General features: G+C 41.9%; 1 protein-coding gene across 1 annotated transcript in view; it reads right to left on the bottom strand.

The window, feature by feature from the left end:
* ACBD6 (acyl-CoA binding domain containing 6) overlaps positions 1-23,179 on the bottom strand; it is a 156,393-nt gene that overhangs the window by 68,579 nt on the left and 64,635 nt on the right. The window contains exons 5-6 of the mRNA XM_056844532.1: positions 17,948-18,053; positions 442-531 (exon numbers count right to left, since the gene is read on the bottom strand). Coding sequence (XP_056700510.1) covers positions 442-531; positions 17,948-18,053 — 196 coding nt within the window. The remainder of the gene's footprint in view (positions 1-441; positions 532-17,947; positions 18,054-23,179) is intronic.

The raw sequence follows: 23,179 nt of genomic DNA, 5'->3' as shown, positions 1-23,179 counted from the left end.
TCCAGCAAAGCAAGATGATCCCAAGAGCACGTATAACAAGAGGAAAGTGTTAAAGCAGTGCCTCCCCTTGCCATTCCTCCACCAAGACTGCTAGCTGATGTCACATAGGTTTCTCAATTACACAGACAACTGGGACATCATCTGATTTGGCCCTCAGCTTATCCTCTCTTACTTCTATTATGCTTTCTCATTTGCCTCCTCTGACAGACTGCAAACCTTTTTGGAAGGAATTTACTGCTTCTTTATTCGGTACACAGTCTAGCATCATGTTGGTGTGACATAAAATATTAAGTATTACAGCACGAAAGCAATGCCTTTAAAATGCACAAACGCACCGAAGTCAAATGATTAGCATAATACAATCCTGAAAGATGTATTTTGCTGTGTTTGCTTCTCTTTAGAACACACTGAATATACCACAGCACTCCTCTCTGTCTTTACCTGGCTGTTAACATCAGCTGTATGTTGCAGCAGTATGGAGACCAGCTCCTTGTGTCCTCTGTCACATGCCCAGTGGAGGAGAGCTCTCCCCTAAAAATTTCAAACGGAGAATGGCATTAGGTGTATGGTAAAACAGACTGCAGGCTGTGATCTTCAAAGCATTTCACTAGTTGCATTCATATCTCTAGAGCTTGCATTGTAAGAAGTTAACTTTTCTTCTAGACCAGGGTTCTGCTTCCATTGGCGGCCAGCCAAATGTCTCTGGAGCTCACATGTTTTGCACAAAGGTGATGGCCATCCTATTTCCATCTGGACTGCCATAACTAACAGCCAGACAGAACTCATCTCCCTGAATTTGTCACTTTTTTTTAGCGCTATCAAAGCCATCATCAATCTTGTGGTAGTGAATTCCATAAGTAAATTGAGTGTTCCGTTAAGTACTTCCATTTGTCTATCCTGTACAGTAGAGTGGACTGAGGATCAGAGTATGACACATTCTTAACAGGAATTCTCTAATATATTCTAAAGATACTTGAAACATCCCATAAAGAATCACCTGTCCAGTCACAGTGGCTCGTATGTCTGACATCACAAACATTCAGCTTCAAACTACTGTCCTCCCCTCGAAAAAACCTCCTAAAAATCAAAGAACTGTTTGGTGTGGCATCAGCAAAAGTCACCGTAGTTTGAAGAGAAAAAAACACAGGCAAGCTACACTGCATAAGGGCTCTTTTAGCAATATAATCTAGAACATCAGTCAGCGACCTTGAGCCCAGCTCCACGTTGTTTCTGTATCAATGGCTGACATTCAGATCGTGCCCATTTAAACACCAGTAGAATCAGCTTACCATCCAGGCAAGCAATCACATAATACTGCTGCATTTACTAAAAAGGAAGATGACCATTAATTCAGAGGCACCTCCCTCTGAGATTTAAAAAGGCATTCTGTAAGCCCTCGCAATGCTGTGTGTAGGCAACAGGTTGGAAGGGATTAAAAGGCTTGCGGGGGGTGGGGGTGGAAAAAACCAGGGAAGGGGGACACTCAAAATGTGTAGCATGAAAATTTTTAGTGTAAGAATCTACAGCACTGCATAATTTCTATATATAATGTAAGCATTTACAAGATGTTAAAGAATATGTGTATTGTTCAAATGTGAACACACTGGGTAACAATATTTCATAATGTGTTTTATGATACTGGTTCTTGTGGGTTATCCAGGCTGTGTAACCGTGGTCTTGGTATTTTCTTTCCTGACGTTTCGCCAGCAGCTGTGGCAGGCATCTTCAGAGGAGTAACACTGAAGGACAGTGTCTCTCAGTGTCAAGTGTGTAGGAAGAGTAATATATAGTCAGAAAGGGGTTGGGTTGAGCTGAATCATTGTCCTGCAAAAAGTATCAAAGGTAATGTGCTAATCATTGTCCTGTAAGTATCAAGATAATGTGCTAATGAGGGTGTGGTATGTTAATATGGAACCATTGTATCCTGAAGTGATCTGATAATGTGTGCAATCCAAAGCTAATCTGCATGGATATTGTTGACTGTAGTCTTTGTTAGTCTGGAGGTTTTCAGGACAGGAAGCCAAGCCTTATTCATTCTTAAACTCTCCTCTTTTCTGTTAAAGTTGTGCTGATGTTTATGAATTTCAATGGCTTCTCTGTGCAATCTGACAAAATAGTTGGTAGAATTGTCCAGTCTTTCAGTGTCTTGGAATAAGACCCTGTGTCCTGTTTGTGTCAGTCCATGTTCAGCCACTGCTGATTTCTCAGGTTGGCCAAGTCTGCAGTATCTTTCATGTTCTTTTATCCTTGTTTGTATGCTGCGTTTTGTGGTCCCGATGTAAACTTGTCCACAGCTGCAAGGTATACGATATACTCCTGCAGAGGTGAGGGGGTCTCTTTTGTCTTTTGCTGATCGTAGCATCTGTTGTATTTTCTTGGTGGGTTTAAACACCGTTTGTAGGTTATGTTTTTTCAAAAGTTTCTCCATCCTATCAGTGACTCCTTTAATAAATGGCAAGAATGCCTTTCCTATGGGAGATTGTTTTTCCTGAGTTTTCTGATTTTTGTTTGGTTTAATGGCCCTTCTGATTTCATTTCTGGAATAGCCGTTTGCTAGCAGTGCGTGATTTAGATGATTAGTTTCTTCCTTGAGAAACTGTGGTTCACAGATCAATCTTGCACGGTCCATTAATGTATTGATTATTCCTCTTTTCTGTCGGGGGTGGTGGTTGGAGTTTTTGTGTAAGTAGCGATCTGTGTGAGTTGGTTTCCGGTAGACCTTTGTGACCTAACTGAAAGTTTGTTTTATGGATGACAAGGGTATCAAGAAATGGAAGTTTACCCTCAATTTCCTTTTCCATGGTAAACTGAATGTTTGGATGGATATTATTAAGATAGTTTAGAAAGTCCATTAATTTTTCTTCACCATGGCTCCAAATAGTAAAGGTATCATCTACGAACCTGAACCAGACTGTAGGTTTGTAAGGTGCCGATTCTAATGCTGTCTTTTCAAAATATTCCATGTAAACGTTTGCTATTACTGGACTGAGTGGACTTCCCATAGCTACTCCATCAATCTGTTCATAAAATTCTTGATCCCATAGGAAATAACTTGTCAAACAATGGTGAAATAAGGCTGTTATATCTTCTGGAAAAATCTGGTTAATCAATGAGATTGTGTCTTTTACTGGAACCTTGGTAAAGAGGGATACAACGTCAAAACTGACTAATATATCCTGTGGACTGAGTCTCAACGGACTGATTTTGGTGATGAAATGAGTTGAATCTTTGATGTAAGAAGTGGTTTTTTCCAATGTGGTCCTGTAGGAGGGTGGTCAAATATCTAGCTAATTCCTACACGCTTGACACTGAGAGACACTGTCCTTCAGTGTTACTCCTCTGAAGATGCCTGCCACAGCTGCTGGCGAAACATCAGGAAAGAAAATGCCAAGACCACGGTTACACAGCCCGGATAACCCACAAGAACCAATGAACTCTGACCGTGAAAGCCTTCGACAATGTTTTATGATAATACATTATCAAATGATGCATTTAAATTATGTTAAAGCAATTCTAGACTTGATAGGAAAGTATGCATGCTGATTCCAATAGACGGTACAGAAGGCAGCCATGTTGATCATCCATAGAACAGTTAGATTCAAGTCCAGTAGCACCTCAAAGACCAACAAAGAGTTTCAGGGTACATGTTTTCAAGAGTCAAAGCTCCCTTTGTTAGACACGAGTAGGAATGGAGATCTCTGAGTCTTTTTATGACAGTCAGAGGTCAGAAACTGTTCCATTGGACTGGACCATGACACCATGGAGTTCAGGGTTGAGTTCTCCAGTTTGAACTTCCTTAACAGACAAGGAATTAATAGAGTGGGAGGAAGACATAGACAAATTCCTGAGGCCAAGGGGAAGTTAAGATGGACATCTGCTCAGCTCTTGAGCACCCCTATCTGGTGAAAAGCCTACTCATCTAACCATCTACCAAAACAGTGAAGAGAGTGATTCTGAATACATGCATCCTACTGACTATATGCACAGCACTGCTTCTTGCTTTATGCTCTACTTCCAACTACGTCTCTGACCACTCAGCCAGTCTGCTTGGCTGCTGTGCATTTCACTGATGTGCTTTACTGTCAATGAGCACAGATGCTGTTCTGCCCATCCCAGCAGTAGAGACATTTCCTGCTGCGGGGATCTGGACCTCATTACAATGCACCTTCCCCCACACCCATACACTAACCTAGGGAGTGAGGATTGTGCTTTTCTATACATCTGGTTTTCCCATACTCAGATGTTGCAGTTCCAAGAAGTACGGGAAGTGACACAGATATCTTGGTCAAGAACAATATTGGTCACAACTGCAGAAAGTTCTTTCTGGAAGATTTCTTCCCTTGCCAATGCCACTTGACCACACAAACATTCAAAAAATGGTTTTCTATCTCAGATACCAAGGTATCTCAACAAGCTGGAGAAAAATGCCATGATTTCATTGCAACGCCTCCTTCATCTGGAACTGATCACAATGTGGGAAAAATTCTTCTTTCCACCAGACGACATGCATACCACCACATAGAGGACCTCATTTTAGAGAAGCAGAGAGACCAATTTATAACACAAAGGTGTTCTTAAAGGCTATACGAATCTCCACATTTGCAAGAGTGTGTTTTAGTTAAGAAATAATGCATAGTTCCTTGCTATCATTATTTCACTGCAACAGCTTCAAGAACTTGATCCATTGGTTATTCTGAAACGTGGTTTGACCTTGCATAAACACATTCTATACAGGGATATCTTTGGTTGAGATAGGATTTAAGAAGGGCATGTACAAGAAATGGAAAAAGGGAGAAATCAACAAAGAGGAATTCAGACAAGTAGCCAGCACATGTAGGGTGAAAGTCAGTAAGGCTAAAGCGCAGAATGAACTCTGGCTAGCCAGGGAAGTTAAAAACAACAAAAAAGGGTTTTTTGGTTATGTCCATAACAAAAGGAAGATCAAGGTAACAATCGGGTCATTGCGTGGAGAGGACGGTGAGTTATTAACAGGGGAGGCAGAAAAGGCAGAATTACTTAACTCCTTTTTTGTATCAGTCTTCTCCCAAAAGGGGAATAGTGCTCAACCTGGGAACAATGGAGCAGAGGATGCAACAGGGGAATTACAGCATAGTATAGACACAAAGATAGTACAGGAATACCTGGCTACTCTTAATGAATTAAAGTCTCCGGGGTGGGACGAACTGCATCCAAGGGTGTTAAACGAACTGGCTGAAGTGATTTCAGAACCACTGGCAATAATCTTTGAGAATTCATGGAGAACAGGAGAAGTCCCAGCAGACTGGAGGAGGGCAAATGTGGTCCCCATCTTTAAAAGGGGGGGGAAGACATCCCAAACAATTATCGCCCAGTCAGCCTGACATCAATAACAGGTAAAATACTAGAGCAGATAATTAAATAGACGGTCTGTAAGAAAGAAATGCCATGATCACTGACAGTCAACATGGGTTTCTCAAAAACAGGTCATGCCAAACTAATCTCATATCTTTTTTTGAAAGAGTGACAAGTATGGTAGATGAAGGGAATGCTGTAGATGTAGTGTACCTTGATTTCAATAAAGCCTTTGATAAAGTCCCCCATAATCTCCTTGAAACAAAGCTAGTAAAATGTGGGCTGGGCACTGCTACTGTTAGGTGGATAGATAATTGGTTGACCAACCGACCCAAAGGGTGCTAATTAATGGCACAACTTCATCCTGGAGAGGAGTGACCAGTGGGGTACCTCAGTGGTCTGTCCTGGGACCGGTACTATTTAATATTTTTATAAATGACTTGGATGATGGAATAGAGAGCAAGCTAATCAAATTTGCAGATGACACCAAGTTAGGAGGGGTAGTTAATACCCCGGAGGGTAGGGTCAGAGTTCAGAATGACCTCGATAGACTGGAGAGCTGGGCCATAAGCAATTAAAATGGATTTCAATAGGGAGAAGTGCAAAGTACTTCACCTAGGCAGAAACAACATAAGGCATAGGTACAGGATGGGAGAGAGTTGGCTTGACAACAGTACATGTGAAAGAGATCTGGGAATCTTAGTGGACCACAAACTGAACATGAGTCAACAGTGTGATATGGCGGCTAAGAAGGTCAATGTAATTCTGGGCTGCATCAATAGGAGTATTGTGTCTAGATCAAGGGAAGTAATACTACCACAGTATTCTGCATTGGTCAGACCTCACTTGGAATACTGTGTCCAGTTTTGGGCTCCACAATTTAAGAAGGATGTTGACAAGTTGGAGCGTGTCCAGAGGAGGGCTGCTAGAATGGTAAAAGGTCTGGAATCCATGCCCTATAAGGAGAGACTTAAGGAGCTGGGTTTGTTCAGTCTGGAGAAGCGAAGGTTGAGAGAAACATGGTAGCCATGTTTAAATATTTGAAGGGATGTCATGTTGATGAGGGAACTAGCTTGTTCTCTGTTGCTCCAGAGACTAGGACACGGAGTAATGGATTTAAACTAATAGAAAAGCGATTCCACCTAAACATTAGGAAGAACTTTCTGACGGTGAGGGCTTTTCGACGGTGGAATGTGCTGCCTCGGAGGGTGGTGGAGTCCCCGTCTTTGGAGGTCTTTAAGCAGAGGCTAGATGGCTATCTGTCGGGAGTGCTTTGATTGTGGGATCCTGCATGGCGGGGGGAGGGTTGGGATCACTAGGGATGGCGGGGGAGGTAGTTGTTAATTTCCTGCATTGTGCAGGGGGTTGGACTAGATAACCCTGGTGGTCCCTTTCAACTCTATGATTCTATGATATTATTCTCACGTGAGAAAGAGCTGCAATTCTTCTGCTGCTTATTTGTTTTTATAAATGTGTCTCTAACATGTTGGGAAAATAGGCAACTAAATGACATGTCAATCCTTAAATGTACAGTATTTAAATTCAGCCAAGGTATAAACATCTGTAGATGACATGAACTTGGCAGACCATGCTAATGTCTGATCAGGAAGTCACTGAGTTTAATTTCTTTTAAATTTCCTCATGTGTATTTCCACATTAGGAAATACGTCCGTTAAAACTAATATAGTTGCAAATAACCTTATTAGTTTAAAGGCTGGTTTGGGTGACTCTTTGAAGCCTGTTTTTATTCTGGTGTTCCAAAAGTCACATGTAGGATTTAAAGGAAAACAGTAATCCAAAATCTGAGATCCAATATCTGACATCCTTCTCTAAATTACATCCACAATTTCCAACCAACAGCACCAGTTATAGCAGGACACTGTCACCCCGTGGGGGCCGCCACACATGGATCGTACAGGAAAGAAGTACCTTTAAAGTCCATGAACTTAAAAGACTCCTGACACACAGAAGCTGAAGAATCTTTCATGTATACAAAGCCCACTCCTTTAGATAATTAACACACAGGTCAAAGTGGGCTCTAGTCCATGAAAGCTTATGCACTGATAAAATCTTACTAGTTTTTTAAGATTCCCACAAAAAAGGTTTATTTTAATTTTTCAACCAAGCAGAATTTTATTCTGAAGTTGGGAGGACAGGATAATAACACGCACAGAAACCAATTCAACTTGGTGTTCTGAATGCTATTCTGAAGCACAGCAGATGTGGATTATTATTTTGAGTAGGAAAATGCCATCTCAGACATTGTGCATTAAGCTTTTCAACTCACTTTTTGACCCAACCAGTAATTAATTTTGTATCACATTATTTTAATAGTATACTAATTAACCTTGAATTAGAATGGGTTTTGGCAATGACTCTTTATAACAACTCACATTAGTAGTATGTAAATTATTGGATTTTGTGGCACTCAACTACACAGCGCAGAGCTGAGAAGGAGAGCACGGAACTTATCTCAGAACTCCCAAAATGATTTAAATTAACTCCCTGGTGAATGTTTTGTAATGAATGAGAAAGACACATTTCTTTTTTAAAAATATTTTTTTATTTTTCATAAAGTTACATATAAACTTTCCAACAAACAATCAAAAGTTGCAGAATATTTCATATCAGCCCATTGTTGTTGAAAATACATCATTATTATATATTGAAAATAAAAAGAGAAACTTCCCCTTCATCCTTTTCTTAACCTGTGTACTCTTTTGCACTCAAAAGTCTAATCCAGATATTGTTTGATATTATATTATATTTAAATGTACTTGTTTTATTGTATCTCTTATCAGTTCTTATATCATCGATTTAACCATAAAACAATTTTTAAAAGAACAAAACATAATATCTTCGATTTCCCATTGTTGTATATAGCAATAAAAATAAACAAGCAAGGTGGCATATTAAGTATACCATAGAAGTGATTCTGCTTGTCAATGGATTAGATCAGTGAATAACCTTGAAGTTTTCCCATATAAGTTTCTGTCTCGCAATATGCCCTCCATGTCTCCCATTCACCCATAAACTGAACATTGACTTTTTGGTTTACCAGAGCAGTAAGTTTTGCCATTTCCCATTTCTAACATTTTTAGTATCCAGTCATTTTTGTCTGGAATTTCCGACGATTTCCATTTAGCTGCATAAATCAACCTAGCAGCTGTAGTCGCATATATCAAAAAGGATCTCTGAGTTAATATAGAGTCAGGTATCATACATAGTAACATCATCTCAGGTGTTTTGGGTATGTTGCTTTGTACAATCAGTCTTATTTCATTGTAAATCATGTCCCAAAAGTTTTTCGCTTCTGTCACAAGTCCACCACATATGATGGTTAGAACCTACTTCTTTGTTACACTTCCAACAGTTTGGAGAAGTCGATTTGTATGCCATTGCCAGCTTTTTCGGTGTTAAATACCATCTGTACATCATTTTGTAACTATTTTCCCTTAGTGATTGAGATAATATGAGTTTCATATCACGTGACCAAAGTTTTTCCCATTTACTCAGTGGTATATCATGACCAAAACTCTGTGCCCAACTAATTATGGTGGGTTTTATTTGCTCTTGTTCACAATAAAATTCTAAAAGTAGGTTATACATTTTAGAGATTGAATGATCATTGGATTCCAATAGAAGTTTTTGTAGAGCTGATTTATTTTTAGAAAATCCTGTTTTCAAGTCCTGTATAAAAACAGAGTTTATCTGGTGATATTGAAACCAGGTCAGCTGGTCCTTAATCTCGTCATAGTCTTTCAAGGTGCATTTATTGTAATCCCATTTTAGGAGATCATGATATGTAACAAATTGAGCTGGTCTCAATGGCCGCAACGTCAGCATTTCTTGTGAGGATATCCACAATGGTGTCTTAGGTTCCAAAAAGTTTTTATACTTTTGCCAGGTTTTGAAAAGGGTAGACTTAACTGTATGTTGTTGAAATGATGAATGTATCTTAATTTTATCATACCATAGGTAGCCATGCCAACCACTTCTATTGTCAAATCCTTCCAAGTCCAGTAAGCACATATTAGACAATATGATCCAGTCTTTTAGCCATACTAGCGCACAAGCTTCGGCATATAATTTAAAATTGGGGAGTGCTAGACCCCCTCTTTCTTTTGTATCCACCAAGTACTTGTAAGCAATTCTTGTTTTTTTCCCTTGCCAGAAGAAATTCAACAAATCTTTTCTCCAAAGATTAAAATATTTTGCATGAAAAATTATGGGTAGATTCTGAAATAAAAATAAAAGTCTCGGTAGTATATTCATGTGGACTGTTGAGATACAGCCTAGAAAGGAGAGCTTTTTGTCTTTCCAATTAGACATATCTTTCTTGATTTCTTCCCATAATTTTGTGTAGTTGTTTACAACTAGGTCTTTATTTTTTGTAGAAATCCATATCCCCAGATATTTTGCTTTATTTGTCTTCTCCCATCCTGTGGCGGTTATAAAGGTCTCCTGTACTATTTCAGACATATTTTTAAATATTATTTGTGTTTTTTCCTGATTTTAAAACCTGAAACACGTCCATAAGAGTCTAGTATTTCCAATAAGTCATTCACTGATTGAGTCAGGTTGTCCATAATTAACAGAAGGTCGTCTGCAAATGCCCTCATTTTGAATTCATGTTTATTAATTTTCAGGCCATGGATGTCTTTGTTTTCTCGCATCTTAGTACAGAGGGTTTCCAGCACCAAAATAAACAATAAAGGTGAAAGTGGACAGGCTTGTCTTGTTCCTTTTTGTATCTCACAATTGTCTGATATTGATTCATTAACCAATATCTTTGCTTGCTGTTTCTCATATATGGCCGCAATGCCTCTTCGAAATCTTTCACCAAAGTGCATTTTTTCTAGAACTTTTTTCATAAAGTCCCAGGAGACCATGTCAAAAGCTTTTTCTGCATCGAGAAATACAAATGCTGCTTTGTTTTGAATGTTGTGATCATAATATTCCAGGGAATCCAAAAGAACTCTTATATTAGCCTTAATCTGTCTCCCCGGAACAAAGCCTGCCTGGTCTTCATGGATCAAGTCTGTAATCAGTTTTTTTACTCTATTTGATATCACAGAGGCACAGATTTTGTAGTTCACATTCAACAATGAAATAGATCTGTAATTTGTTACTTTTTCTGGGTCTCTTCCAGTTTTGTGTATCAAAGAAATAAAAGCATGTGACCATGTTTCAGGCAGTGATCCTATATCCAATATTGTATTAGAAATCCTTAAAAAGGGGTTGGATATGCTTAATTTAAATGTTCGGTAAAATAATGCTCTTATTCCATCTTGTCCAGGTGTTTTATCTATTTTTTGTTTAATTATTGCTTCTTCTAGTTCTTCTAAAGAAATTGGTGCATCTATTGTCTTCTGTTGGACAAGTGTAAGCTTTTTAGTGTTTATAGAATCCAAAAAGTTTTCTATCTTTTTATCTGAAATATTGTCTTTTTGATATAATCGAGTATAATAGGTAACAAATTCTTTTTGTATATCTGTCGTCATGTAGATCAGTCCCTTTTTTGTTTGTATTTTGGCTATAATTTTTTTCTGAACAGTCTCTCTTAGTTGACTAGCCAAGTATTTGCTTCTAGAGTCAGTTCAGGCTTGATTTGATCTAGAAAACTATACTTGCTAAATTTCAATGTTTAAGGTAAAGGCTCAGGTACACGATCAGTTTAAAAAATGTGGGAACTATCTGAGTCTGGAGACAGTTGTTGCCGTGCTGATAAGTCTTCATTTAACGTGAGCTCTGCTTTGAGTGTCAGCTTTTGGTTTTAATGAGAAAAGCCTCAAAGTAGGTTATTTTCTATGGGTGACTAGAAGCAGACCCACACATCACATTACCTTGTAACACCAACAGAGCTGTTTACTGAAACAAGCCTCTCCAATAGTACATTTTCTCATTTCTCATTCCTAAGCATAAACACTTGGTGACACATTTAACCACTGAACGAGCTACCCATTTGCAGTCTTAACGCCAGAAACGTCACACATGGGGGGGAAATCCATTATGGACAGTATTAATCTGGCATCTTGCACATCCATGCAAACTGCACTGATTAAGTATAAACAATGTATGCAAATCAGCTGCAGTGCTCCAGATCTAAGGCCAAATTGGAAACGTTTCATGAGCTGAACAGCTTGCCCATCCTTGGCCTAAAATCTATGTTGTACAATATTTGCAATTAATTCCAAGGACAACTATATGCCACTGGACATACAGTTTATTTCCAAGCCACACATTAAGATTCTAGAAGCTCCATCCCCAAATATAATTCATTCTAAGTAATAGTATTCACTTAGATTTCTTGCACAGAAGGAACTCATCCTTTTGAGTTTTTTGGTCGGTTATTTGAAATTAGTCAACTACAGCCTGCATAGCATTTATTCCATGTCTCAAACCAAGACAGAAATACGGAAAACACTGTAATTCTGCTCCATGCCTTGAATAGACTGTGATTGGCCTACAACTCACCAACCAGTAAATCACCAAATTTCTGTTCAGTACAACAAGAGAAGCCCACCATGCACTCGTCGGGCCTTTGTTTGGATTATGCATGCCGTTTCTGAGAGTCAGAGGTCACCTACCTCTTCCCCTGTGTTTCTCCACTTTTTGCCTGTGTATTCAAATTTGAGATAAAACAGGTCTCTGAAAACACAGGCAAAACGTGGGGAAACACAGGGGGAGAGGGAGGCGACCTCTGATAGTTGGAAACGGCATGCATAATCCAAACAAAGACCCGAAGTTGTCGGAGGGGTGGCCCCGAGGCAAACAGCCAAGCATAAAGGCCACTGATGTTCAGTGGGCCCACTATAACCTGGGACCAGCCTCAAGGTTGCAGTGGTCCTGAACTACCACATGTGGAGAACTCAGAATGATAAATCTGTCCAGGCCACACAGCACCTCTGCCAGCTCAACCACAGAATCCAATGGACTGCTAAGCCGATGGTATACCAGCAGAATTCTAAACTGCCCCTGGATCTCTAAACCAGGCTCTCACGTCTCCAATCTGAAGCTGATCATGGATCAAATACCCAACTGGAATAAGCTAAGCTAAAATTGGCCTGCATACTTCCCCCAACCAGATTCAGGAAGTGGAAAAGGGCAAGAGTCCAATAGCACCTTAAAGACTAACAAAAATATTTTCTGGTAGGGTATGAGCTTTCGTGAGCCACAGCTCACTTCTTCAGATACCACTGTGAATCAAATTCAGGAATTATCTGTAGATTTCCCCCCTTATTTTGCATGATATATATCTTAACCTGGCCCTGACCTGCATAGCCCAGGCTACTTGATCTCATCAAATCTCAGAAGCCAAGCAGGGTCGACCCTGGGAAGTACTTGGATGGGAGACCTCCAAGGAATACCAAGGTTGTAACACGGAGGCAGGCAATGGTGAACCACTTCTGAACGTTTTGTTACTTGAAAACCCCACCCGGGGTCGTCATAAGTCAGATGTGACTTGACAGCACAAAACAACAACAAAAACTTACTTGAACAGTCATGGGAAGATTTAACTGCAGGACATTAAAGACCCATCCCTGACTGCAAGAACCTTCTTCATCAACCACTCCGATTTCAAAAATGTTATTGTCCATATTCTTTCCTGGATATTTCTGGAGCCATAAAGACTAGAAAATTTTAAAAGTCTCAAGAAACTGAATTCTGCTCTCGAGCCATTGTGGAGTAGTGGTTAGAGTGGCCGACTGAGATTTGGGAGACCCAGATTAAATTCCCCACTCTGCCGTGGAAGCTTAATGGGTGACCTTGGGCCAGTCATTCACTCTCAGCCTAACCTGCCTTACAGGGCTGTTGTGAGGATAAAGGGGGGGGAGCAAAAGGAACACTGTGAATGCCCAATGAAGAGAAAGGTGGGATATAAATGAAGTAAATAAATAAATATGACATTTTTGCAGGTTTTTTGCTCCCATGGAATTATGTGGAACATAATTATATTCACGTACTTTACTTTGGGTTTTTTTGCCCACAGAAACCCATTTTACCTGTAAAAGAATGGGGGTGCTTCTTGTGCTCTCAAGGATCTGGAATAAAAATGCATAAATCTAGTCCGAGGACACTGACCCTTCTATTAAATCTTCCATGCCTCACTGTGGTTACATGCTGCCAGCTTGGCCGGCTTCTGTAACAGTTTCTCAAATGAACAGCACATAAATTTTGCTTTGCTGCATGTCACAGGGCTACCCATATACAGAGCGAGCAGAAAGGCTAGGACCATGACAATGCTTCTTCAAACATGTATGTGAAAATAAAATGTGCAGGAACTGATCTTGAGTCAGACAGTAAGCAAAGAGATATGCAAGACAAATGAAAGTCTCATATAATAGTAAAAAAAGTATTTGCTTCTGTTGGTTTTAATTCAATTATCTTGAAGAACCAAAGATCAGGATTCTTCTGTTGGGGTAAGATTTGTGTTGCCTTGAGGAAGTGTCTAGGATTCCCTATGGCTGCCAGTAGAAATGTGAAGGACAGGGAGAGATTGGAAGGGGATGCAAATATTTCATTTCACTCGTCTATACATACCCCCAAATGGGATAAAATAGAATTTCAGGGATAAACCGGGGGAGGGGGAGGAATCAGATGAAATAATTAACCTTTCAGCATGAAGAGCAAAAAGTTTGTCAAGCAGTGCTTTCACGTATTATCGCAGCCAATCCACACTATTGCAAATATTCAATATTCAAAGGCAGAAATACATTGCTACTGCCCTTGACTACACTGAAGACCTTGTCAGAAAATGTACGTACTTTCAAATCTTATCTTGCAGCATTACCAAATTATTTTCAGGTGTTTGGTCCAGCTAAGCAGTCTGGGAGTCTGTCAAGCATGTTGCCTACACACATTTCAGCACAGTCTCTTGACTCCTCTCGCTGCTCACATCCCTAGAATTACTCCACATTTAAACATCAACTGAAAGCGCCCAACAAATGTTGGAAAATTCAGCTCTTGCTGAACATGAATTAAAAGTTCAGTTGAATATCCTGATACTGCTTACTCGGTTATGTACATGGCCATTTATTAGATGACCTTTTCCCTCTAAAAATGGGCTATTCCCTGTTTTTGGACTATTAAATAACCACCTCATTTTGTGCTACTTTAGTGATATTATCAGCATTTCCCTATTTTCCCACCTGGCAAAAATCTTCTTGAGTAGCTGAGGATACAACAGTTGCAGCTCTATCCCTAGTACTCGGTAAATTTTTTAAAAAGTGTTTATACTTCTAAATTTCATAAATATGCCACATAGTGCAATTTAATGAGGCATTCATGTTCTCAAAGCAGCACAGTAGCCTACGTTTGATAAGAAAGTCCATTCTTCCCTTACAAATTCCCACATGTCAATGTGTGTGTGTGTGTGGGCGGGGGGGGGGGACTGCTTCAAAGTTTTTGGAGTTGTTTACACCTTTAGTTGCTAACCTTTGAAGCAACTTCTCCCAAGTTTGTCTTCCACATATATTATTTTCCCAGACAGTAAGGAACATAAGAACATGCTGGATCAGACCAAGGCCCATCAAGTCCAGCAGTCTGTTCACATAGCAGCCAACCAGGTGCCTCTAGGAAGCCCACAAACAAGACAACTGCAGCAGCATTGTCCTGCCTGTGTTCCATAGCACCTAATATAACAGGCATGCTCCTCTAATCCTGGAGAGAATTGGTATGCATCATGACTAGTATCCATTTTTACTGGTAGCCATGGATAGCCCTCTCCTCCATGAACATGTCCACTCCCCTCTTAAAGCCTTCCAAGTTGGCAGCCATCACCACATCCTGGAGCAAGGGAGTTCCACAATTTAACTATGCTAAGGAGTCAGGATATGCAGTCAGGGCCTTCTCAAGTCTGGTGATGAGGTCTAAATGATACTCGGAGGCAGGAGAAGCTAAAGGCTCTAACACCACAACCGGCTTGGCATTCAAAATGTACTCTTCCAGAGAATGAAGAGGCCACAGACCAGTTCAAAAGAATTGCTTGGGGGCGGGGGGGGAGAGAGACATTGGCTCAAACAGTGATTAAGCCAAAGGGCTATGAATGGGACCTGATATTTCATCTTGGATTAGTATCAGGCATAGGGTGAAGTCAGTTACCTGGAGAGGATCTCAGCTTTCCTGAAACGCATCTGCCTAGAAATGGCATCAGAACTGTGAAGCTGATCGTACGTCGTTTCTGGACTCACAATTTATGCAATGTATCTTATTAGGCTAACAACCTGTGGGCTCCAGCCGCACTGACAACCCTAACAGTGTTATTGCAGATGCTCTTAAGAGGCACGCAGATGTTTCAGTTCACTTCATCTAGGAGGCAAGTTTCCAGCCTTGAAATTTCAACTCCCTCTCCTGCTTTCAACAAATTAATTCACCCGAATTCTGATTAATAATAAAAGGCCATGCCATCAGCATTCAGAACCCCAGCCGGGAATGTCATGGCTCAAAGGGCAGAAATCTGCTTAGAGCTACAAGAGAACCCAACTGAATTTGGGGCGTCTCAGTCTATGAATGTGTAAGCACTTCATCTGTTCACTCAGACACAATGTGCTGAGAGGCTACATGTGTTACGGACCAAGAACAGGACAGGCAGGCAGTGTGCAAAGGAGGGGCCGGCTTGCCAAACAACTGCTGTTTGGCCACAAATGCGCATACCCCCAGATATTTGCTTTTTCAGCAAGTTCTCATGTTTTTAAAAAGGAGTGTTGGAATGTTTATATTCAAGTCCACTCTCAACACCACTACTGAATTATTAGCACAGACATACATCCCCTTTACTCTCTCCATCCATCTGGTTTCGTCTTCAAACAAATTTTTTTATTTCTGCATGTCCAGTGGAACCTTTATACAGACAGCAAATGGGGGGGGACTAGCAGGAACAACTGGCATTGTTAAGGACTCACTTCTCAAAAACTCAATAATGTCAAGGCATAGCAAGAAGGAAGCTTTCTGGCATTACTATAGACAGAGTGCTTTGGAATAAAAAACTGAGTTACGTGCAGAGGAACAAATGCAGAGCCACACAGGAGTCTGCAGCATTTCAGTTTCTCAGACGATTATATAGCGCTCTGTGTTAAAAGTTTTCAAGGATTAGAGCTGACATTCATTTCACCAGAACTTCCTGAGATGAGCTATAAAGTAATGGTCCCACTTCTGACAGATAGATAAACTTCAGTGACATTTAATTAGCTGCTGTGCAAACAATTTCTAAAACCATTCCATACATCACACTGGCAACACTGCTGTTGAAATAAAAAAAACATTGCAGCATCCCTAGATAAAGCAAGCAGTGCGTGCAAAAAACCTTCCATATGCTGCAGGCTGATTTTAACCATAACCATGATGCCGTAGAGGCTAGAGAGCTTTTGAGGGGGGGTGGGATGAGGAGAGCCAAAAACGAAGGCCGACTACACAAAAGATGAAGCCAGAAAGGATTCCAAGGTAGAGGGTGTGTGGTTATTAGGAGGAACACACACAAGGTGGATAAAGCTGAAGATAAGCAAAATTTTAGATATCAAAGAAGGTCTAGCTGGAGAGCTTGCTCTAACGCTGCTTCTCCCTCTGAGGCAGGAGGAGAATTGGCTGTTAGAGGGCGCCCCTAGCACAGGGACAGCAAGTGAAAGGTCTTTTAGTCCTGCCTGAGCATAGGAACGGAAGAACCCGCTCATCAGATGTCCTCGAAGCTCAGAGGGAGAATAAGGGTTTCTTAATAGGAATTCCATATAAAGAACTATTTCAAATGGAAAACAGCACAGCCATTATTTTTTCAGGAACTCCTTGAACCATGGTGAAACTATATTCATTTACCTTCTTACTATCATCACTATAACCTTACCATAAAGTAAAGTAGCCAGCCCAAATGTTGGGTGCTTATTAGGGAGGAAGAAAAAGAAGGAGGAGTTGGTTCTTATATGCCAACTTTCTCTACATTTTTTAAAGGAGAGTTGAGCCAGCTTACAATCTCCTTTCCCTCCCTCCTCTCCCCACAACAGACACCTTGTGAGGTAGGTGGAGCTGAGAGAACTCTAGAACCGTGACTAGCCCAAAGTCACCCAGCTGGCTTCATGTGTAGGAGTAGAGAAACCAACACAGTTCACCAGATTAGAGTCTGTCGCTCATGTGGAGGTGAGGGGAATCAAACCCGGTTCTCCAGACTGGAGTCCACAGCTCCTAACCACTACACCAGGCAGAGTGGGAGACAGACAGATCTGATCCCTGGGACACAATCTACTAGGGAATTAACCCTGCACAAATCAGTCCCATTAAAACAAATGGAAACTAACCAAGAGCACAGCTGGATTTCTGCACATCATACTATTCATTACAATGAGTTCTGCACAGATCTTCCTACTGGATTGTGTCCCACGTCAATTAATGAGAGGAGGGCTAATACATTTTCTGCATCTGGTGCCAATATATTCTGGTCAAGCCCATGCATCAGGTAATTACTGCTTAAGAGTAGCAGATCTGGATGACGCTCCTTCAAGCTAACAGATGTCTGCTTAAATAGTTAGTAGAGTAAGGGCAGCTGCAAAGAAAGAGGCTACAGCTGTGGTGACACTTCTTTGACATATTCACTTAACAAGACTGATTAATCCTTCCCCTGACCCAATACCTTCTCATCTTTTGTATTCACATCCACTTTTTTTGTTCGGATGGCTTTGGTTACATGCTCAATGTTGTTCTCTCTGCAGTAGTCAAATATGTTCTTATCTTCCTCCCTGAGAAGAAATAAGAAAAAAAAGTTCTGTATCATTACTGAATTACACATACAGATTACACAAGCACGAGATGCCAGTTTTGCCACAGTTTCAGTTACTTTGGCATTGCGAAGTAAGCAGATTGCCAACGTATTACACGCAAATAGCACTCTTTGTGTTGGTATATAGTCTGCATCAAAGACTGTTCACAGTATTTAGACAAAACCACAAAGAGCTAAATTCCCAGCAACTGGTAAACATGCCAGAACAGTAATACTGACAACTTTGAATTCAATACCCTCCAGAAATGAGGTTCAGGTTTGTGGTTCCTTTGCAGTCCCACATGGGACTGCTTATGTGCAGGCCAGCCACAGAGTCAGACTTGTCAGCTTCTAGAAAGATCGGATCCATGGAGTGCTCCCCCCATACACCCCCACTGCCTGGTGCCGAGTTCTCCAGCCCAAACAGTCACATGACAGGAAGGGAAGAGGGAGCACTCTCCCTCAGTTCTCTTTCTGCCACCATGGAGCGAGGGGGTGTTTCTTCAACTTCTGATCTGAAATGGAGAGTAAGAAAAAAGGAGCTCTTTTTAAAAAGTGCCAATGTTGCAGCACTAAAATGGCTCAGAATGATGCCCACTCAAGGTGCCTAATGTGTCTAGGTGAAGGGCATGTTCCTTCCACTTGCTGCGCTTGTTGGCTCCTAACCCGCAAGGCCAGGCAGGAACAGGAGAAGTCCTTGGTTCCGATAAAGGAGAGGACTCCGCTAAGAAAGACTGCACATCTTCTGTGATGTTGGTGCCCATTGCCCCTTCAGTGGCCAAAGTGGTGCCTGTAGCTTCTGAGCAAAGGGCTATTCCTGAACCACCCACAAAAAAGCCCAAGAAAAAGGCTACAGCAGCGCCTTTAGAGGCGAAAGAGCAAAAAGCTCCAAGTGCGTCTCTTCATTGAAGAAAGTACCACTTCAATGACGTTTGCCATTGGCATCCCCTCAGTGCCGTTGGTCACCACCAGCATCGAGAGGTCGAAGCCCTCGAGGTCAGACTTCATCACCAGGTGATCTATGGAGGTTGCCCTCTCCGGTCTTCCTCGACTCCTCTGTGGATTGCTGTTGGAGTCGGTCGTCTTGACATTGTAGAGACTCCAAGGACTGTTCCAACCTCTGCCTCAACACCACAGCTCGTTGCCATCTCAGAACTGAAGTCCTGTGACTCGACGCCAGTCCCATTCGCCAATGGGTTTTAATAGGCCGGGCGCCATCACCCTCTCTGAGGGAGCAGGCCTCGCCGCCGTCTGCAGATAATGTAGTCGAGATCCCTGCTGTGGCATCTAAAACTCTTCAGACTGACTCGCACAGTCACTGCCAGCCATATAATGACAGATACCAGGAGCACCACTGGTACCCTCAAGGTCCATACTTTTGCCCATGTTTTGCCCATTCACCTGCCTTGGACACTATGACCATCCTCACTAGGAACGCCAGCACCACTCCTTGCTTCTTCCATCAAGAGATACCAGATGGTGCCATCAGCGTTGAGGGATCGATCGGAGTTGGGGGCACGCAGGTCCCCAAGATCAAGGAGAGTTCCACATCTGTCGGAGGAAGCAATAGTGCAAGATTCTGCCAAGGAAGATGACTCAGCATCCCTGCCTTCTCTTGACGATGTTGCCAGTAACCCCACACCTGTTTCTCCATTGGAGGACATTAGACTATATCAGTGATGGCAAACCTTTTAGAGACCGAGTGCCCAAACTGCAACCCAAAACCCACTTATTTATCGCCAAGTGCCAATATGGCAATTTAACCTGAATACTGAGGTTTTAGTTTAGAAAAAACAACTCATACATTCACATATTTTGCGTTAAAAGAAAAACACAATAACAGAGCTTTCAATGATACAAACAACTTTTTATTGAAAGGTAAAAGTTTGCATTTGGCATGCATCTCTCCAGGACTCGTCCTCTGCTCAGCCACCGGACATTATTGTACATAAGTAAACAATTATACTGTGCCTGAACCTCCTCAAGAAGTGCGTGAAACTGTCGACAATTCACGAGCCATGATGTAATTCACCATTTTTGTGACATCTTTGAGGACATCGTCAAATTTTTTGAACAATTAATGTGATTTTTGCTGTTGTGTGCATGCTGATAATTTGTCTAACCTTGGCTCATACTTTGTAAGTTTGAGAGCAACACATGCAGCACTCAGGTCATCTGTTAGCCTGTTTCTGGTGTCAGATTTGATATAATTCAAAGCTGAAAACAGCTGCTCACAAGCATAAGATGATCCAAACAAAGTAAGGAAAGCAATCCCAAGTGCTTTCATTGACTTAAAATTATTTGGCAGAGAATTCCACACTTTACGGATTTCATTTTCAGAACTAACTGTGCTGTCCTTTGGCATCCCTTCTATCTTCTCAAGTGTTTCACGCAGGTCATAGAATTTATTTTTCCAGATAGAGCTTTCTTGAAATTCTATTAGCTCCATTTCCAGATTTTCTAAATCTAACCAGTGTAGGCAGGAAAGATCAAGTTCTTCAAATTTGGCTTTATCTGGAGAAGTAAGAAAACACAGGGTTGTCTCCAACTTACCGAACTGTAAAAATCTGTTACTAAAATTCACCTTTGCAGCTGCTACAATGCTAGAAAATTCCTTGTAGATTTCCTGATGGCTTGTAGGATTGTCTGCAAATGTTGTAGAATTTTCTAAATGCTTTTTTAGACGGGCGGGGCCCCAGACAAACTGAAGACGGGAGGGGCCCCGACAAACAGCTGAGCTGCCCCGCAGCTCAGCTGAGAGGGGGGGCGTGGCAACCACAGCCTCCCCCGTCCAAACTGAAGACAGGTGGGGCCCCAACAAACAGCTGAGCTGCCCCGCAGCTCAGCTGAGGGGGGGGTAAGGTGCTCGGCCACAGCCTCCCCCGTCCAAACTGAAGACAGGCGGGGGCCCCGACATACAGCTGAGCTGCGGCCGCAGCTCAGCTGAGAGAGAGGGAGGGGCTTGCCCCAGTGCAAGGAGAGGGAGGGCGCCAGTGCAGGCTTGGGGAGCATGGGCTTGGGGAGAAGGAGCACCACCCTCAGTGCCCTCACCACAGCAACAGGGCACAGCCCTAGGCAGACGCGACGGATCCCCGAGTGCCCACAGAGAGGGCTCGGCGTGCTGGCTGCCAACACAGGACTATATGCTGAACAGCTCATCAAGATGGCCAAAGCATTGAATATAGACTTTCATCCGCCTGATCCCTGCCCATCAGGGATGTCCTGTGCACTGTGGATACTGGTCCTATAGCCCTAGCCATGATAAAGGGCATTATGGATACTGTCACTGCTAATTGAGCTAATCCTGCCTCTGGCTCTGTGTCCACTAGAAAGGTGGAAAAATTGTATAAAATCCATCAAGAAGGGTGTGATTTTCTATTTCATCACCCTCCCGCTAATTCCATTGTGACGGAGTCACTACTGTCTAGATATAGGTGTTCGGAATGCTGGTAGATACGAGGGCCAGAGGCAGGTAGCATAGTCAGGAAACTAGTCCGAGGTCAGGTACTGTGCTGTTCAAGTCCAATTCCTAGTAGAGGGGTCATCCAAAGTCAAGGTCAGGTTCAATTCTGAGGTCAGGGTAAGCGTTCTGCTTTCCCATGGCAGAAAAATAAACGCTCTAGCGCTCTTTGCTTGGCCTGTGAATGTGACCTCTATGGAACACACTCCTTTCTTTCCATATGCACTTCCCCTTCACCTAACTTCATACATCCTATAGAACCAAGCATTAAAGCTTTTCCAGGAGTGTACTACCTCAGGATGCAAGTAGGAAAATCACATGTTTGAACACGTGCCCATGTGAAAAGCTCTTTAGACACAGCACATTAGGAATAGGCAAGGCTGAATCCTCTTCCCTGACATGTTCAAATTTGAATATGCATGGAGATTAAAAAAAACAAACAGAGAAGGATTCCAACATGAAAGTGTTTCAGCCAAAATGGTAAAGTCCAGAAAACTATCACAGCTTGATTCCACAGAACATATTAACTATCACACAGCAATTCATTTAAGATAGCTGCAGAGTGTGGTTGTGTTGGTTTGCAGTAGAACAACTAGATTCGAACCCAATAGCATCTTAAAGGCCAACAAGATTTTCAACGTATGAGCTTTTCAGCACCAATGCTCCCCTTGCTGGATGCTATCAGTGGAGCTCTGACTCTCGAAAGCTTATACCAAAAATCTTGTTGGTCTCTAAGGTGCTACTGGACTCAAGCCAATCAATCAAGTTTTATTTCGATACAATATCAGCTCTGAATAAAAATCAAAGTTAGGTTAAAATAATAAAATAAAATAATAAAAGTTGATGATTCTGGGAGGGATGATTTGACAAAGAGGAGGAAAGATCTTCTATGTTTTCAATTAGCTGTTTACGAATCCCACTAGACCAGAGGCAAAATTTGGCTACTTGAATGGTTTTCTCCCGAGAGGAGTCTCCTAAGAGAAGGGAAACTTTAGCTTCTTGCTACTGGACTCAAATCTAGCAATTCATTTAAAAGTCACAAGAACTTTGGTCTAGAGTAGGGAGAGGCAACCCTTCCTCCAACATGCATACCAAGCGGTAGCACAACAGACCATTTCACACAGCAAGGAAGCTCTCTTGCCCTACCATACAAGCAGGGGTGTAGCTGAGCCAGGATCACCCAGAGCACAACTCTGGAACATTTTTGGACCAGGAGAAGTGATATTATCAACCAGAGCTCCTTCTGACCCTACCCTCAGGAGTGCCAGCAACCCTATCCCAATGGTTGGTGCTGTGCTACACAGGCACATAGCCATCTTGGCAGACTGGCAAGCATGGGGGCTGGGGCTGGCTGGATGATTATGCGATGTTTCCACCAAAGCCCACAATGTTCATCTCCTCCCAGACAGATTTCGGTAGCCAGCAGAGGTCGGGGCAGCAAGAGTGGCAGCAGAGTCTACTGTTCCTTGCTGCTCTCAAGTGCTTCTGGCCCATTGCCTTTGGTCACTTGGCACAGTTCAGCTTGACTACAGGGAGGAAATGTAGCCTCAGCCCTTACCCAACAAGAGGGAACACATGGAGAACCCCACGTAGCATGGCACAGCCTCCCCACCCTTTTTCCTGGCCAGGTGCTACATGCCTGAGAG

The sequence above is a fragment of the Euleptes europaea genome, chromosome 2 (assembly GCF_029931775.1).
Source record: "Euleptes europaea isolate rEulEur1 chromosome 2, rEulEur1.hap1, whole genome shotgun sequence".
In the NCBI taxonomy this organism is placed as follows: Eukaryota; Metazoa; Chordata; class Lepidosauria; order Squamata; family Sphaerodactylidae; genus Euleptes; species Euleptes europaea.
Note: the sequence above shows the minus strand (reverse complement) of the source record. Positions and strands in the feature narration are given on the sequence as shown.